General features: G+C 44.9%; 1 protein-coding gene across 1 annotated transcript in view; it reads right to left on the minus strand.

The window, feature by feature from the left end:
- LOC311107475 (ras-GEF domain-containing family member 1C-like) overlaps nt 1–19,582 on the minus strand; it is a 51,222-nt gene that overhangs the window by 6,471 nt on the left and 25,169 nt on the right. The window contains exons 2-9 of the mRNA XM_084149971.1: nt 14,235–14,479; nt 13,980–14,102; nt 13,632–13,769; nt 12,792–13,016; nt 6,023–6,097; nt 2,519–2,617; nt 2,177–2,279; nt 2,009–2,088 (exon numbers count right to left, since the gene is read on the minus strand). Of these exons, the coding sequence (XP_084006097.1) occupies nt 2,009–2,088; nt 2,177–2,279; nt 2,519–2,617; nt 6,023–6,097; nt 12,792–13,016; nt 13,632–13,769; nt 13,980–14,102; nt 14,235–14,468 (1,077 nt within the window). The 5' untranslated portion in view covers nt 14,469–14,479. The remainder of the gene's footprint in view (nt 1–2,008; nt 2,089–2,176; nt 2,280–2,518; nt 2,618–6,022; nt 6,098–12,791; nt 13,017–13,631; nt 13,770–13,979; nt 14,103–14,234; nt 14,480–19,582) is intronic.

Raw genomic sequence — 19,582 nt, forward strand, 5'->3', positions numbered from 1 at the left:
CCGTCATACCGCTCAGGAAGGAGATGCGTTCTGTCTCCTAGAGATGAACGTACTTTGGTGCGAAAAGTGCAAATCAATCCCAGAACAACAGCAAAGGACCTTGTGAAGATGCTGGAGGAAACAGGTACAAAAGTATCTATATCCACAGTAAAACGAGTCCTATATCGACATAACTTGAAAGGCCGCTCAGCAAGGAAGAAGCCACTGCTCCAAAACCACCATAAAAAATACAGACTACGGTTTGCAACTACAAAGATCGTACTTTTTGAAGAAATGTCCTCTGGTCTGATGAAACAAAAATAGAATTGTTTGGCCATAATGACCATCGTTATGTTTGGAGGAAAAAGGGGGACTTGCAAGCCGAAGAACACCATCCCAACCGTGAAGCACGGGGGTGGCAGCATCATGCAGTGGGGGTGCTTTGCTGCAGGAGGGACTGGTGCACTTCACAAAATAGATGGCATCATGCGGAAGGAAAATGATGTGGATATATTGAAGCGACATCTCAAGACATCAGTCAGGAAGTTAAAGCTTGGTCGCAAATGGGTCTTCCAAATGGACAATGACCCCAAGCATACTTCCAAAGTTGTAGAAAAATGGCTTAAGGACAACAAAGTCAAGGTATTGGAGTGGCCATCACAAAGCCCTGACCTCAATCCTATAGAACATTTGTGGGCAGAACTGAAAAAGCGTGTGCGAGCAAGGAGGCCTAGAAACCTGACTCAGTTACACCAGCTCTGTCAGGAGGAATGGGCCAAAATTCACCCAACTTATTGTGGGAAGCTTGTGGAAGGCTACCCGAAACGTTTGACCCAAGTTAATCAATTTAAAGGCAATGCTACCAAATACTAATTGAGTGTATGTAAACTTCTGACCCACTGGGAATGTGATAGAAGAAATAAAAGCTTTAATAAATAAATCTCTCTATTATTATTCTGACATTTCACATTCTTAAAATAAAGTGGTGATCCTAACTGACCTAAGACATGGAATATTTACTAGGATTAATATATCAGGAATTGTGAAAAACTGAGTTTAAATGTATTTGACTAAGGTGTCTTTAAACGTCCAACTTCAACTGTATGTGGAATCTATATGAGTCAGAAACGTTTATTCTAGTGTCAAAATTGACTACACAGTGTAAATAGGATAATTTTGGTCGTAAAGTCAGTCTCGTCCAAAACTGAGATTTGTAAGATGATAGGAAAAAATGGTATGTCACGGAATGAAGGGTACCGTAACAGTTTTCCTTCCTTGCTCACAGCTGGCAGCACCCAAGTAATCATCAATTTGTAGCGCAGCTGCACTTGACCTGATCGTAATGCCCATTGTCAATTTGGTATGACATTCAATATCCCTATGGGGTTAGTTAGGGACTATCAGTAAATTACACAATGCACATGGGACAATATTTTAAAAGGTCAATAGGTCCAAATTTCAATGACTTAAAAACCTCAAACAAACTATTAAAAAAAATTATTCAAATACAAAAATTGAAAGCATTTAATATGACAACTAAAACGTGTGCAACATGAAAATATTGTCCCATTTAAATTGTGTAATTTATTGACAGTCCATAACTAGCCCCAAAGATAGGCTATCCAATGTCAAACCCACTTTGCCACGGTCGCACACCAGCCGGCTGAAGCTAATTGGCGAAAGAAGTTGGCTAGCGTTAGCCTAGGCGACTTCAAGACAAGACCTGGTTAGACTATTTCAAGTTATTTAGATGGGTGAGTGACCTTAATTGTGTACTGTTTTGTCAGAGTGAATGTACAAACGCTTGCCATGTGCGAACAAACACACAAGAGACACACATATTAAACCACCCCCCCAAGACAACTCTTGTTTAGCTTCAGTCATAGCTGCTGCATTTCTTAATGACCAAGCCTAAAAACGAGGCCAAATCAGGAAGTTCAGCCCCCATTAAACTGTAGTTTAATAGGCAGGTAAAGTGTTTTCTCCATATTCTACCAATGACATACGGTTTCATATTAGTGAGTTATACCTCCAGAATGAAGTACTTGGCAGTCTTGGCTTTCCCCCAGGTCTTCTTCAGCCGAGACACAGGACTCATATTCATACCAGCTAGAGGAGCAGACATGTTAAATATCAGTAAATTGCCAAATATCAGTGTATGATCTTGTATTGTGTGGGATACAGTCGAGACACTCACAGATGATGGCCATGAGGGAGTTGAAGTTGCCGATGTTGAAGCACTCTCTGGCCACATCGATGAAGAACTCGATCACCTGGGCTCTCTGCTTCTTCTTAGCAGGCTGAGAGGAGACATAAACAAGCTGGTAGTGAGATATAATGGATGTAAATTACATGCAAAACAAAATATATTTGGCCCAGTTCTGGGAAGAAAGTCTACTGCCTCACAGTCACAATGGGGATCTGAGTGTAGTAATGCTACATTGCCACCTTGGGCACTAAAGAACCGTGACTGAATCATCAACCTCAGTGAGGGAAGACTGGCACAATGAAGACGAGAATAACATGTGAAATCATTTACCATGCAGATCTCAGTGGCCACCAGGTAGCACAGCCTGTTGAACCACCTGACATAAGCCTCCAAGTTAGTGGTCTTCTTCTTCTGCTCACTGAAACACGGCTGCAAGAGACACAAACACACAATATTGTACATCAGGACCAGAGAGGGCCACCTTACTAGGCATTCAGGTCCCTATTCAGACTTGAGATAAGTTGACTTAACATGGACTTAGGTCCATGTTTTCTTGACTTATAGTAAGTCCATGTTAAGTCTACTTCATGACCTTTACCAGGGCTCCCTCTCAGCCAGAGAAGGTTAGCATTTTGACATCTGGGGCACACCCATTGAAAAGGTGTCATCCTACAAGTACCTTGGTCTTTGGTTGGACGATAAACTGTCTTACAAAGTTCATGTAGATAATCTTGTGAGGAATCTTAAAATTAAATAGTTTTTTTATTTTCGTAACAAGGCTTCCTCCCGTTTGAGGCTAGAAAGAAAATTGTTCAAGACAATTTCTTTCTGTAATTGATTATGGTGACGTATTGTATATGCATGCAGCCTCTAATGTGTTAAAGAGACTGGACTGAGTTTATTATGCATCTTTGCATTTGTTACAAATGCCAAGTCACAAACCCATCATTGTATCAAATGGTGGGCTGGACCTCGATTTACAGTCCCTTCAGAAAGTATTACTTTTTTCAGCTTTATTCTAAAATTGATTAAAATGTTTGTTTTTCATCAATCTACACGCAATACCCCGTAATGACAAAGCAAAAACTGGTTTTTCGAATTTTTTTGCTAATTTATGAAACATAAAAAAAATGAAATATCACATTTACATAAGTATTCAGACCCTTCACTCAGTACTTTGTTGAAACACCTTTGGTAGTGATTACAGCATCAAGTTTTCTTGGGTATGACGTTACAAGCTTGGCACACCTGTATTTGGGGAGTTTCTCCCATTGTTCTCTGCAGATCCTCTCAAGCGCTGTCAGGTTGGTTGGGGAGCATTGCTGCACAGCTATTTTCAGGTCTCAGTAGAGATGTTTGATCGGGTTCAAGTCCGGGTTGTGGCTGGGCCACTCAAGGACATTCAGAGACTTGTCCCGAAGCCACTCCTGCGTTGTCTTGGCTGTGTGCTTAGGGTCATTGTCCTGTTGAAAAGTGAACCTTCACCCCAGTCTGAGGTCCTGAGCGCTCTGGAGCAGGTTTTCATCAAGGAACTCTCTATACTTTGCTCCGTTCATCTTTCCCTCGATCCTGACTAGTCTCCCAGTCCCTGCCACTGAAAAACATATCCACAGCATGATGTTGCCACCACCATGCTTCACCGTAGGGATGGTGCCAGGTTTCCTCCAGACGTGACGCTTGGCATTCAGGCCAAAGAGAACAATCTTATTTTCAACAGAACAGAGAATCTTGTTTCTCATGGTCTGAGAGTCCTTTAGGTGCCTTTTGGCAAACTCCAAGCGGGCTGTCATGTGCCTTTTACTGAGGAGTGGCTTCCGTCTGGCTACTCTACCATAAAGGCCTGATTGGTGGAGTGCTGCAGAGATGGTTGTCCTTCTGGAAGGGTCTCCCATCTCCACAGAGGAACTCTAGAGCTCTGTCAGAGTGACCATCGGGTTCTTGGTCACCTCCCTGACCAAGGCCCTTCTCCCCCGATTGCTCAGTTTGGCCGGGCAGCCAGCTCTAGGACGAGTCTGGGTGGTTCCAAACTTCTTCCATTTAAGAATGATGGAAGCCACTGTGTTCTTGGGGACCTTCAATGCTGCATACATTTTTTGGTACCCTTCTCCAGATCTGTGCCTCAACACAATCCTGTATCGGACCTGTACAGACAATTCCTTCGACCTCATGGCTTGGTTTTTGCTCTGACATGCACTGTCAACTATGGGACCTTATATAGACAGGTGTGAGCCTTTCCAAATCATGTCCAATCAATTGAATTTACCACAGGTGGACTCCAATCAAGTTTTAGAAACATCTGAAGGATGATCAATGGAAACAGGATGCACCTGAGCTCAATTTCTAGTCTCATAGCGAAGGGTCTGAATACTTATGTAAATAAGGTATTTCTGTTTTTTATTTTTAATACATATGCAAAAATGTCAAAAAACCTGTTTTCGCTTTGTCATTATGGGGTATTGTGTGTAGATTGCTGAGGTTATATATATTTTTTAATCCACTTTAGAATAAGGCTGTAACATAACAAAATGTGGAAAAAGTCAAGGTGTCTGAATAATAATTCGGAAGGCACTGTACATGCGCAGACAGCTACATTTGTATGTGTTTATCTACAAAGCCGTTCTAATTAAACTCCCTCTCTACTTTGGTAGCCTGCACTCTTTCACGACTAGCAGTTACCGGACGTGGTCCACTAGGTGGCAGTGACTTAAAGTCCCCAGGGCCGTTACCGAGTTAGGCAAGACTGCCTTTTCCCAATGTGCACCGGAGGCATGGAACAGTCTGCAAAAAATGCTTCACCTAGATGTACTATTGCCCCTTAGTGAGTTTAAAACTCTGGCCCAAAACTCTGTTGACGAGAGGTGTAAATGATCATCTCTTAATGATGTGTTTTTGTGCTGTTTGTATTGTGTGTTTAAAGTATGTATGTTGCCACGAGCAACACCGCAGATATTGAGATGAGTGACATGCTAGACTTCGCTCTCACAGTCACACACAGTATCTGCCCATGTGCACAGGCTCGATTTACGCTGTGTCTCAATGGGTTTCTTTTTTCTTTTCTGAAGTCTGAATCGGGCCCTCAATGATCAGTAAAGGAATGAATTATTGTCATTTTATGTGGATTGAAACGATTTCACTATGATAATAGAGGTTTTAACTGGGCACAGACGTCAATGCAACGTCTATTCCATATTGGTTCAACGTAATTTCATTGAAATGATGTGGAAACGTTGATTCAACCAGTGTGTGCCAAGTGTGCTGACTGGGTTGATGCTATAGGGGTTTTGTCTGATGTTATGGAGGCATCTATCTAACCATAGACAGACAGACACACACACACCCTCCCTGTGTTAATGTCATCAGCAGCTGGCAGAGACAATGGAAATAGGGCAATTACTGCAGAGAGAAAGGGAGGGAGATAGAGGGAGAGAAAAAGAGAGAGACACAGAGAGAGCAAGAAAGCAACGAAAGACAGGTAAATAGAGAGAGAGGTTGCAAGAATGAAAGAGAGCAAAGGAGCGTGTGCGAGAAAGATGGCGAGATACAAATAACGTAGTGTGTGTGTGTGCGTGCAACTGTGTGTATGTGTGTGTGTGACTGTGTGTTGTGTCGTCATCGTCATTAAAGTGAGCCCCAGGCAGAGGCTGGCCTTAGTGACCTGCTGGCCCCTGAGTGGCCCTATAGACCCGCTTTCTGATTAGTGATGCTGAAACACTCATACTCTCTCTCTCTATCTCTCTCGCTCACACTCTCTTTTCAAACAGCAAAAAAAGTATTCACACAGCAGTATACTGTAATGTTATTTCCACTGACAAAGTGCAGTATAATATATTATACCTGAGTGCTATCCAGTTTGTCTTTCTGAACGAAGGCTTGGACAAACTCTTCAGGGCCAATGTGACTCAGATGTTCCTGAAACACACAGAGCAGACCACAGCGGCATGGCCACGGATATTAACTAAATTCATCTCAGTAATGGTAGCCAATCAATACAGGAAGTCATGAATCATCGACAGATATCACATTTCCTTGAATTAACAGCTGACCCCTGGTATGCAGCTATATTAGCTCACACATTTACTTAGGCTGCATTTACACAGGCAGCCCAATTCTGACATTTTTCCAAATGTTTGGCAAAATATCTGATCTGAATTGGGCTGTCTGTGTAAATGCAGCCATAGGGGCATACAGTACTGGTCAAACGTTTTAGGACACCTACTCATTCAAGGGTTTTTCTTTATTTTTAATACTTTCTACATTGTAGAATAATAGTGAAGACATCAAAACTATGAAATAACACATATGGAATCATGTAGTAACCAAAAAGTGTTAAACAAATCAAAATATATTTTATATTTGAGATTCTTCAAATAGCCACCCTTTGCCTTGATGACAGCTTTGCACACTCTTGGCATTCTCTCAACTAGCTTCACCTGGAATGCTTTTCCAACAGTCTTGAAGGAGTTCCCACATATGCTGAGCACTTGTTGGCTGCTTTTCCTTCGGTCTGACTCATCTCAAACCATCTCAATTTGGTTGAGGTTGGAGGATTGTGGAGGCCAGGTCATCGGATGCAGCACTCCATCACTCTCCTTCTTGGTAAAATAGCCCTTACACAGCCTGGAGGTGTGTTGGGTCACTGTCTTGTTGAAAAACAAATGATAGTACCACTAAGCCCAAATCAGATGCGATGGCGTAACGGTGCAGAATGCTGTGGTAGCCATGCTGTTTAAGTGTGCCTTGAATTTTAAATATATCAGCCTGTATCTGTGCTCTGAGGGAAGCAACATAAATTCATCAAACAAGGGATGCTGGGAGTCCCTCAGAATGGATTGCACCTTACGTATGACTCGTGTCTGACATAGGTGAGAAAGGTCAGTTAAGTTCATGATCCTACTACTTTGTTTCACAATGTTACCCAGCCTGTTCTTACTCTTTAAGTTTAGATTACCGAAACAGCAGATCATATTGAATGTTAAAATGGATGCAAGGAATGTTCTGTAAAAGATGGTCATCAGCGTCTTATTCACCCCGAAACTGCGGAGTTTCCTCAGGAAGATAGTATCCACATTGGCTTCAAAACTCAGTTTGCTGTCAAGGAAAGTGCCAATATATTTGTATCGATCAACTGTCTCCACTGGTTTACCATCTATCAGAGTCTGCATTGGTGGCAGTGAGCTCTTCTGGATATCAATAGCCATACCCTTGGTTTTCATGATATTACACTTTTATAAGTAGGAGCGGTCACACCATCCAACAAACTCCTCCACCACTGGGCCATGGCTCACCTCTTCATCCTGTAAAAGACTCACGATAACTGAGTTGTCTGCAAACTTAATGATATGTCTAGGGTCGTGATTACTCTGACAATCATTAGTGTACAGTACAAACAACAGAGGGGATAGGACGCACCCTTGTGGTGAACCAGTGGAGGATAGGGAACCGTTTACTTTCACCCTTTGAGTTCTATTGGTTAAAAAGTCCATCAACTAGCTGACTATGTTGAAATTGGACAAAAGCCTCTCTGCTAAGACATGTGGTGGTATACAATTAAAAGCAGAAGATAAGTTAACAAATAGTAGTTTGGCATGGATCTAACTTCCCTCAAGATGTTTAAGGACATAGTTAAGAAGAGTGATAGTTGCATCTTTCACCCCTCTCCCGACCCTATAAGCAAACTGCAATGGGTCTTACATTTTGGCCATAATCTCACCCTTAGCAATATGTTTAAAGGCTTTTATGGTCAGTGAGGTAAGGGCTACAGGTCTGTAATCATTTAAGATTATGGAGAATTTGACCTTGGCAACCGGTACCACCAATGACTCCTTCCAGACTACATGGACCCTTCGCTGTTGCAGTGACAGCTGGAAGATAGAGGAAAATATGCCACTGAGTTGTCTAGCACTTTTTTTTTTGTCTAGCACCTTGTACCTCCATCTTTATACTTCACCTTAGCCAGTTTAGCCTCCCTCTTTAACCTTTTCTGTGCTTCCCTACTCTGGGTGACATCACCCTGGTGAAATGTGATATTTTTCAGATTAAGGACAGTTTTGAGTGATTTGGTTACCGAAGGTTTGTTATTTGGGAATATTTAGCATGATTCCTTGGGTATTTCCTCATTTTCACAGAATGAAACATAGCTGGTCACAGTGTCAGTCAATTAATCTAGGTCAGTGCAGGAGCTAGGAAACATGTCCCAGTCAGTATTATCAAAGCAGTCCTGAAGACGCTCAGTAGCCGTCCACACCTGAACATTTCTTCGTTCGACTTTGCCTCTCTTCAGCACAGGTTTGTAGGTGGGAACGAGTTAAACAGTGTTATTGTCAGCCAAGCCCAGTGGAGCTCTGGCAATGGATTTATACACCCCATTTACTGTCCCATAACACAAATCTAACACGTTGCCATGTCTTATAAGGCAAGTGACATATTGGTAATGATTGAGAGATTTTTTTCAGCCAACAGTGATTAAAGTCACCCATAACAAGATTTGGAGCATCAGGGAGTTGTACTGTAACCTTTGCACGGTCCGGGAGATGGTGTCCGTCGCCTTGTCCACGTTAGCTCTAGAATGGATGTAGACCGGCGTGATAATATCTGGGGGAACTCCCATGGTAAGAAAACGGGCCGAAGTGAGACCGATAAAAGTTTAATATCTGGGTCACACACGCTCTCACGTACAACCACGTGTTGCACGATCGTTTAAATGAAATCAATTTTTATTTGCCACATGCGCCGAATACAACAGGTGTAGACATTACAGAGAAATGGTTACTTACAAGCCCTTAACCAACAATTCAGTTTAAGAAAAATAATTAAAGAGCAGCAGTAAAATAAAATAACAGTAGGGAGGTTATATACAGGGGGTACCGGTACAGAGTCAATGTGCTGGGGCACCGGTTAGTCGAGGTAATTGAGGTAATATGTACATGTGGGTAAAGTTAAAGTGACTATGCATAAATAATAAACAGAGTAGCAGCAGCGTAAAAGAGGGGGTTGGGGTGGGATGGGGGGGCAATGCAAATAGTCCGGTTAGCCATGATTAACTGTTCAGCAGTCTTAAGGCTTGGGAGTAGAAGCTGTTAAGAAGCCTTTTGGACCTAGACTTGGTGCTCCGGAACTGCTTGCCGTGCGGTAGCAGAGAGAACAGTCTATGACTAGGGTGGCTGGAATCTTTGATAATTTTTAGGGCCTTCCTCTGACACCGCCTGGTATAGAGGTCCTGGATGGTGCAGGTGTAGAACTTTTTGAGGATCTGAGGACCCATGCCAAATCTTTTCAGTCTCCTGAGCGGGAACAGGCTTTGTCGTGCCCTCTTCACGACTGTCTTGGTGTGTTTGGACCATGATAGTTTGATGGTGATGTGGACACCAAGGAACATGAAGTTCTCAACCTGTTCCACTACAGCCCCGTCGATGAGAATGGGGGCGTGCTCAGTTCTCTTTTTTTTCCTGTAGTCCACAATCATCTCCTTTGTTTTGATCACATTAAGGGAGAGGTTGTTATCCTGGCACCACACGGCCAGGTCTCTGACCTCCTCCCTATAGGCTGTCTCATCGTTGTCGGTGATCAGGCCTACCACTGTTGTGTTGTCGGCAAACTTAATGATGGTGATGGAGTCGTGCCTGGCCATGCAGTCACGGGTGAACAGGGAGTACAGGAGGGGACTGGGCACGCACCCCTGAGGGGCCCCCGTGTTGAGGATCAGCGTGGCAGATGTGTTGTTACCTACCCTTACCAACTGGGGGTGGCCCGTCAGGAAGTCCAGGATCCAGTTGCAGAGGGAGGTGTTCAGTCCCAGGGTCCTTAGCTTAGTGATGAGCTTTGAGGGCACTATGGTGTTGAACGCTGAGCTGTAGTCAATGAATAGCATTCTCACGTAGGTGTTCCTCTTGTCCAGGTGGGAAAGGGCAGTGTGGTGAAATAGAGATTGCATCATCTGTGGATCTGTTGGGGCGGTATGCAAATTGGAATGGGTCTAGGGTTTCTGGGATAATGGTGTTGATGTGAGCCATGACCAGCCTTTCAAAGCACTTCATGGCTACAGACGTCAGTGCTACGTGTCATTAGTCATTTAGGCAGGTTATCTTAGTGTTCTTGGGCACAGGGACTATGGTGGTCTGCTTGAAACATGCTGGTATTACAGACTCAGTCAGGGACATGTTGAAAATGTCAGTGAAGACACTTGCCAGTTGGTCAGCGCATGCTCGGAGTACACGTCCTGGTAATCCGTCTAAATGTTGACCTGCTTAAAAGTCTTACTCACATCGGCTACAGAGCGCTTGATCACATAGTCATCCGGAACAGCTGATGCTCTCATGCATGCTTCAGTGTTGCTTGCCTCGAAGCGAGCATAGAAGTGATTTAGCTCGTCTGGTAGGCTCGTGTCACTGGGCAGCTCGCGGCTGTGCTTCCCTTTGTAGTCTGTAATGGTTTTCAAGCCCTGCCACATCCGACGAGCGTCAGAGCCGGTGTAGTACGATTAATTCTTAGTCCTGTATTGACTCTTTGCCGGTTTGATGGTTCATCGGAGGGCATAGCGGGATTTATTATAAGCGTCCGGGTTAGAGTACCGCTCCTTGAAAGCGGCAGCTCTACCCTTTAGCTCAGTGCTGATGTTGCCTGTAATCCATGGCTTCTGGTTGGGATATGTACACTGTGAGGGACGACGTCATCGATGCACTTATTGATGAAGCCAGTGACTGATGTGGTGTACTCCTCAATGCTATCGGAAGAATCCCGGAACATATTCCAGTCTGTACTATCAAAAGAGTCCTGTAGCTTAGCATCTGCTTCATCTGACCACTTCCTTATTAACTGAGTCACTGGTGCTTCCTGCTTTAGTTTTTGCTTATAAGCAGGAATCATAAGGATAGAGTTATTGTCAGATTTGACAAATGGAGGGCGAGGGAGAGCTTTGTACGCGTCTCTGTGTGTGGAGTAAAGGTGGTCTAGAGTTTTTTTTCCCTCTGGTTGCACATTTAACATGCTGGTAGAAATTAGGTAGAACAGATTTAAGTTTCCCTGCATTAAAATCCCCGGCCACTAGGAGCGCAGCCTCTGGATGAGTGTTTTCCTGTTTACTTATGGCCTTATACAGGTCATTGAGTGCAATCTTAGTACCTGCATAGACAGCTATGAAAAATATAGATGAAAACTCTCTTTGTAATTAGTGTGGTCTACAACTTATCATGAGATACTCTACCTCAGGCGAGCAAAACCTCGAGACTTCCTTAGTATTAGATTTTATGCACCAGCTGTTGTTTACAAATATACACAGACCGCCACCCCCACGCCATTCTATCCTGCCAATGTAGCGTATATCCCGCCAGCTGTATGTTATCCATGTCGTCGTTCAGCCACGACTCTGTGAAACATAAGATATTACAGTTTTTAATGTCCCGCTGGTAGGATAACCATAATCTTAGGTCATCTAATTTATTTTCAAATGATTGAACATTGGCTAATAGAATTGATGGAAGAGGCAGTTTACTTGCTCGCCGTCAGATCCTTACAAGGCACCCCGACCTACGTCCACGATATCTCTGTCTCTTTCTCATGCGAATGACGGGGATTTGGGCCTTGTCGGGTGTCTGTAGGACATCCTTCGCGTCCGACTCGTTGAAGAAAAAATCTTTGTCCGATACGAGGTGAGTAATCGCTGTCCTGATACCCAGAAGCTCTTTTTGGTCATAAGAGACGGTGGCAGAAACATTATGTACAGAATAAATTACAAATAACGCGAAAAAACACACATAATAGTACAATTGGTTAGAAGGCGGTAAAACGGCTGCCATCTTCTTCGGCGCCATTAGATTATTAATGTAGAGGCAGACCTTTCCACCTTGTGCTTTGCCCATTGTTTATACATCACGGTCCTGGCGCACAGGCAACCCAAAGCCGTCGATTTCTAAATCAGCTTCTCGGTCCTGCTCTTTCAGCCAGAATGCAGGCATTTTGGTACTCTGATAAGCACTTGACAGTTTGTCAGTTTTACAGTATGTCTGAGAGATTGCGCATTACCCAGGATGTGTGTGTGCGCGTGTGTGTGTGTGCTGTGCTGTGGATTGTAAAGCTGTCAGGTCGCATATATCCACTGCGGTTTAATTCCCTTTGTTAAACGCCTCGGGCAAACCACTGACTTCTGAGATGATGTCATACTTATCAGATGAGAGTACATGCTTACTCAGGCCTGCAGAGGACGGCACTTATAATCACACACACACACACACACCCCGCCCACACACACACACACACACCAACCCGAATGGATGGACGGACGGACAAACAAATCTCTCTCCCTTACATCACACCCTTCTCTCATTCTCTTTCATCTCTGCTTCTCTCTCTCCTTCTTTTCCCCTTCCTCTTCCCTTCTCATTATCTCTCTCTCTCTCTCTCTCTCTCTCTCTCTCTCTCTCTCTCTCTCTCTCTCTCTCTCTCTCTCTCTCTCTCTCTCTCTCTCTCTCTCTCTCTCTCTCTCTCTCTCTCTCTCTCTCTCTCTCTCTCTCTCTCTCTCTCTCTCTCTCTCTCTCTCTCTCTCTCTCTCTCTCTCTCTCCTCTATTTAACCCCCTTCTCCCATCCTATCCTTCCTCCCCATCTCCTTACCAGTTCTATATGGGTGAGTTGCTGTGCCAGTGTGTAAGGGTCATTGCAGATAGTTAGCATGTCCTTCTGGATGGGTGGAGACTTGGTCTTGAAGGCCACCAGCTTGTCAGAGATTGAGGAGACTGAGGAGGCGTTCACTTTGACAATGCTCTCCTCTCCCTGGGCGATGGCTGCCAGCTTCTGGCTCAGGGTCTGCAGGACCTGATTCAGTGTCTTCCAGTACGCCTGGGGAGGACATTATAATGATCATAAACATATTAATGATGTTCAACATTAGCATCATCATCAGGAGATGAAAAATAACAATAATCCTCATCATCATCATCATCATCATCATCATCATCATCTATCCAGACCATCCCTCTCCTTCACAGTTCACACCCTGCTTTCACACCATTGTTTCTTCTGTGTGTGTGAGTGAGTGTGTGTTGTGTTTCCCTCAGCCTCCTCCTGCTCTCTCTCCATCCCTCTTCCTCCCTCGCTTCCTCCCCTTCCTGCTCTCCATCCTCCATCCCTCTCTCTACCTCCATCATCATCCATCTCTTTCTCTCTCTTTCCCTGAGGCTGCAGAGCAAATGCCAAAACCCCTCCCCTTGTTGCTCTTTCTCTCTTCTCCTCTCTCTTTCTCTCTGTCCCTCCTCTTTTCTCTCTCTCTCTCTCTTCACTCTCTCCCTATCCCTCTCTCTCACCTGTAATGCAGTGGAACAGGATTGTATAACATTGCACTGTTTTGTACATTCTGAGTGCCACACACCTTCACCCTGCTCTCAGTCTAGTCTCTGAGACTATGGAGGGTAGCCTCCCTCCCTCCCATCCTCCACCTCTCTCTCTCCTCCTCACCTCATCACAGGGTGCTATCCTGTGGATAATGTCTTTGAACAGGCCCACCATCTTCTCCTCTCTGAAGTCTGTGGGGAACGTCTCTGTCCACTCTGTTAGCAGCTGCAGGATCTTGGGACCAAACTTCCTCACTTTAGCCTGGGGGGAGACACAGGAGAAGAAGATACAGTCAGAGACACTGGGAAGGAAAGCCTTCAGTAGGTATGTAGAAGTGATCAGCAGTAGCTGTGTGTGTTGAGTGACTGTGTAAGTGTGTTCAAGCAGTACTGACCGTGTTGAGAGGACTCTGTGTATAAGTGGTCAGTAGGTGCGTGTTGTCAGTATGCGTGCATGTGTGTGTGTACTGACCATGTCCAGTGGACTCTGGTCCAGCTGCTGTTGTTTGATGCAGGTCTCACAGAGTCTGGCCAGCAGCTCAGGAGGAGAGATGAACAGACGAGCACTCAGCAGGAACGTAAACACATAGGCTTTCTGTGTAAGGAAACACATATAGTATTTACATTATCATTAACATTACTATTGCGGTTACTATTCCTATTTCTACTACTGATGCTGTGGCCAGTACAACCAGAGTACATGACTGGCCCTCTAATAGTTGTTTACCTCTGGATAGTAGTCTGTGGTGGGCACCAGGTGCTGGATGAGAGTGTCCAGTGAGGCAGAGGTGATGGGGGGTCCGTCGGCCAGGCAAGCCCCAGGCCCCCGGGCCTCCTGAGGGCCCCCCTCATCCTCAGGCTCGGTCACCGGGTCAGCCTCAGAGCAGGTGGAGGCCAGGTGTGGGCTGAAGCCACTGGGGGTGAACATAGTGCCTGCTGCTGGGCACACAGTCTGGGGCATTCCTCTCCTGGCTGAGAGAGAAAGTGTAATGGATGAAGGCTATTTACAGACACATGCATGGCAGATATATACATATAGACAGATACTGCACAAACACACTCAACTACGCACAACCACAAACACAGGCGTGCATACACACACCATACACACACACACACCTTCTTTCTCTCTCCTTTTGCCATATCACATTCAGCAGGCAAGGTGAAGCAGAGCATTATCTCCAGTGCAATCTCCACTACACTCTGATTCCATCCAAGTGACATTACAACCCGCCCGCCACAGCCGCCGTCTTCGTCTCCCCCCGCCCCAAAACAGCTGCCACGTCTCCGAGGACAATGAGAGAGAGGGGATATGTGGGTCACACCATCGCCGTGGAGACCGTTGCCGTGAGAAAGCGTTCCGTGTCCTCGCTCTCTACCCCTCATCGCTCTCTCTGCTCTTAGATCGCGCTCTGTTACACGTGAAAACAATTCAACACATCCCTCTCAATGGGCCAACAAGGTAGTTGTAGTGTAAAGAAGCATTTACACTGGAGCAGATCTACTGTATTAAAGTGAGGCATTATAGAGGTCAGGAAGGGTAGGCCCACATCAAGACTGTATTATGACATCATGGGGCTTCTTAGCCCACAGTAGATACTAATGGATAATATTATGTTGAGCCTATAGATAGTTGTATAGTGTTAACTGTAAACTAAGCAGCCCCCAAAGAAGGAAGAACAATAGCATGCCAATTCCTGGTATTTATTGTGAATCACTGGCATCAGGTAACAAAAAGGTGTGGCCGAGAAAGCCTATTTGCAGTCTCTCCCTGACCCATTACCATTGGCTTTCTTATGAAAAGTAATTACCGTATTTTCCGCACTATAAGGCGCACCGAAGTATAAGCCGCAGCAGCTAAATTGAATGATGTGTACATATATAAGCCGCACTGGACTATAAGCCGCAGGTGTTTTAATGTTTAATTACCATATGTAAGGGTTCGTGCACAGAGGGGATTGTCGGGAAAGAGACAAACTGTCTCGCTCTCGTAATGTCTGTCTGTCTTGCTCTCGTTCTGTCTCTCATTCTGTCTCTCGTACCACTCTCGGTTCCACTTTTACTTTCGCGCTACCTGTCTCACTCTTTTCCGGCCTCCAGCTTTTCCTGCTGGAGCCCGCCGCTTAAAGGTGGGGGGAGCGGACCGGTCATAGAGCCCATAGAGTTAAAGTTGGTGGACTGTAACCTGTAAAATCCATAGATTTAGGAGGTCTTCTAGTGGCCGTTAGCTGTAAAAATCCATAGATTAGCCGCACCGTTATATAAGCCGCAGGGTCGAAAAATGGGAAAAAAGGCGCGGCTTATAGTCCGAAAATTACGGTAACTAAATGTCTTTAGACTGTTTGAAAAAAAAGCCCACAGCCAGTGTCTTATTACCCAGCAGTGGTGAGAGAGAAAGTCAGTAAACAAACAGTGCCAACAGTGAAACCTTGTGCAGAGCAAAGAAGTAAACATTGCATGTTCTTCCTGCTTTGCCTACCCAGTCTCAGAATGTACACAAGCAGCCTAAACAAACAGAGGCAGGGCTACAGTGCCAGTGCCACAACAGCAGCAAGCGGGAGAGTGCATAGAGATACCTGCCTGCCTGCCAGCCTGTGTGTGTGACGAGGCTTTTCACTGTGTTCAGGAGAAGACAAAAGCAGTCCTATTGACTTTCATGGGAGAAGAGAGATATCAATACTTACAGTATAAATGAACCATAGCAAAGCTAGCCTATACACTCAAAATGGCCCTTAAGGGCAGGGATTGTTCAAAAGCAATCAAACCTATTCACATTCCTATGTAGATCATTGAGTAGAAAAGCACACAACTGAGCGTATTCTGAGCGTTGAATGGCAATATGAACGACTGTGCTAAATCATTTGGGAGCAATGGAGTGGTAGGATTCCTATCACAATATACAGAAACTGGCTGCCCTCTCCCCCACCGGATCTTCTTGACTGACTGGTGTCACTAGTCCCTAGGAGATGAGAGGACAAGCCGACACTGCCATGTGAGATCGTGACGCATGTCTCAAGTTTCCTCAGCTTCCCTTTGTTCCTCTGCTCATATTACACACACACACACACACACACACACACACACACACACACACACACACACACACACACACGCACACACACACAGTGGCGTAGCAAGGTCCGAGCAAGGGCACCCCCCCCCCCCAAACCCACCAAAATGTTATATATACAGTGCATTCGGAAAGTATTCAGACCCCTTGACTTTTTCCACAGTTTGTTACATTACAGCCTTATTCTAAAATTGATTCAAAAAAATTTTTTACTCAATCTACACACAATACCCAACTAAGAAAACCGGGGGACAAGGGCCTTGGTCAAGTAGGTGACCAAGAACCCGATGGTCACTCTGATAGAGCTCCAGAGTTCCTCTGTGGCGATGGGAGAACCTTCCAGAAGGATAACCATCTCTGCAGCACTCCACCAATCAGGCCTTTACAGTAGAGTGGCCAGACGGAAGCCGCTCCTCAGTAAAAGGCACATGACAGCCCACTTGGAGTTTGACAAAAGGCACCTAAAGGACTATCAGACCATGAGAAACAAGATTCTCTGGTCTGATGAAATCACGATTGAACTCCTTGGCATGAATGCCAAGCGTCACGTCTGGAAGAAACCTGGCACTATCCCTACGGTAAAGCATGGTGGTGGCAGCATCATGATGTGTGGATGTTTTTCAGTGGCAGGGACTGGGAGACTCGTCAGGATAGAGGGAAAGATGAAAGGAGCAAAGTACAGAGAGATCCTTGACGAAAACCTGCCCCAGAGCGCTCAGGACCTCAGACTAGGGCGAATGTTCACCTTCCAACAGGACAACGACCCTAAGCACACAGCCAAGAAAACGCAGGAGTGGCTTCGAGACAAGTCTCTGACTGTCCTTGAGTGGCCCAGCCAGAGCCCGGACTTGAACCTGATCGAACATCTCTGGAGAGACCTGAAAATAGCTGTGCAGCGATGTTCCCCATCCAACCTGACAGAGCTTGAGAGGATCTGTAGAGATAGCCACCCTTTGCCTTGATGACAGCTTTGCACACTCTTGGCATTCTCTCAACCAGTGTGGTGTCAGGAAAATAACCTCTCACTCAATGTAAAAAAAAATTGTTTAAGAAAACAAAGGAGATGATTGTGGACTACATGATTCCATATGTGTTATTTCATAGTTTTGATGTCTTTGCTAGGAAAATAACCTCTCACTCAACGTTTTTAAAAATGAAGGAGACGATCGTGGACTTCAGGAAACAGCAGAAGAATACCCCCCTATCCACATCGACGGGACAGCAGTGGAGAAGGTGGAGAGTTTTAAGTTCCTTGGCGTACATATCACTGACAAACTGAAATGGTCCACCCACATAGACAGTGTGGTGAAGAAGGCGCAACAGGAGGCTGCATAAATTTGGCCTGTCACCTAAAACCCTCACAAACTTTTACAGATGCACAATTGAGAGCATCCTGTCGGGCTGTATCACCGCCTGGTACGGCAACTGCACCGCCCACAACCGCAGGGCTCTCCAGAGGGTCGTGCGGTCTGCACAACGCATCACCGGGGGCAAACTACCTGCCCTCCAGGACACCTGCAGCACCCGATGTCACAGGAAGGCCAAAAAGATAATCAAGGACAACTACCACCCGAGCCACAGCCTGTTCACCCCGCTATCATCCAGAAGGCGAGGACAGTATAGGTACATCAAAGCTGGGACCGAGAGAATGAAAAACAGCTTCTATCTCAAGGCCATCAGACTGTTAAACAGCCATCACTAGCACGGCGAGGCTGCTGCCTGCATACAGACTTGAAAATCACTGCATTTTAATAAAGGGAACACTAGTCACTTTAATAATGCCACTTTAATAATGTTTACATATATTGCATTACCCATCTCATATGTATATACTGTATTCTATACTATCTATTGCATCTTAGCCTATGCCACTTTGATAATGACATTGCTCATCCATATATTTATATGTTCTTATTCCATTCCTTTACTTAGATTTGTGTGTATTAGGTTTTTGTTGTGGAACTGTTAGATATTACTAGATATTGCTGCACTGTTGGAACTAGAAGCACAAGCATTTCGCTACACTCGCAATAACATCTGCTAGCCATGTGTATGTGACCAATACATTTGATTTGATTTGATTTGATGAGGTAGTCACCTGGAATGCATTTCAATTAACAGGTGTGCCTTCTTAAAAGTTAATTTGTGGAATTTCTATCCTTCTTAATGTGTTTGAGTCAATCAGTTGTGTTGTGACAAGGTAGGTGGGGGTATACAGAAGATAGCCCTATTTGGTAAAAGACCAAGTCCATATTATGGCAAGAACAGCTCAAATAAGCAAAGAGAAACGACAGTCCATTGTTACTTTAAGACATGAAGGCCAGTCAATCCGTAAAATTTCAAGAACTTTGAAAGTTTCTTCAAGTGCAGTCGCAAAAACCATCAAGCGCTATGATGAAACTAGCTCTCATGAGGACCGCCGAAAGGAAGACCCAAAGTTACATCTGCTGCAGAGGATAAGTTCATTAGAGTTACCATCCTCAGAAATTGCATCCCAAATAAATGCTTCACAGAGTTCAAGTAACAGACACATCTCAACATCAACTGTTCAGAGGAGACTGTGTGAATCAGGCCTTCATGGTAGAATTGCTGCAAGGAAAGCACTACTAAAGGACACCAATAAGAAGAAGAGACTTGCTTGGGCCAAGAAACACGAGCAATGGACATTAGACCGGTGGAAATGTGTCCAAATTTGAGATTTTTGGATCCAACTGCCGTGTCTTTGTGAGACGCGGTGTGGGTGAACGGATGATCTCCGCATGTGTATTTCCCACGTAAAGCATGGAAGAGGAGGTGTTATGGTGTGGGGGTGCTTTGCTGGTGACACTGTCGGTGAGTTATTTAGAATTCAAGGCACACTTAACCAGCATGGCTATCACAGTATTCTGCACCGTTACGCCATCCCATCTGGTTTGGGCTTAGTGGGACTATCATTTGTTTTTCAACAGGACAATGACCCAACACACCTCCAGGCTGTGTAAGGGCTATTTTACCAAGAAGGAGAG

This window comes from Coregonus lavaretus, assembly GCF_964263955.1.
Source record: "Coregonus lavaretus genome assembly, chromosome: 32".
In the NCBI taxonomy this organism is placed as follows: domain Eukaryota; kingdom Metazoa; phylum Chordata; class Actinopteri; order Salmoniformes; family Salmonidae; genus Coregonus; species Coregonus lavaretus.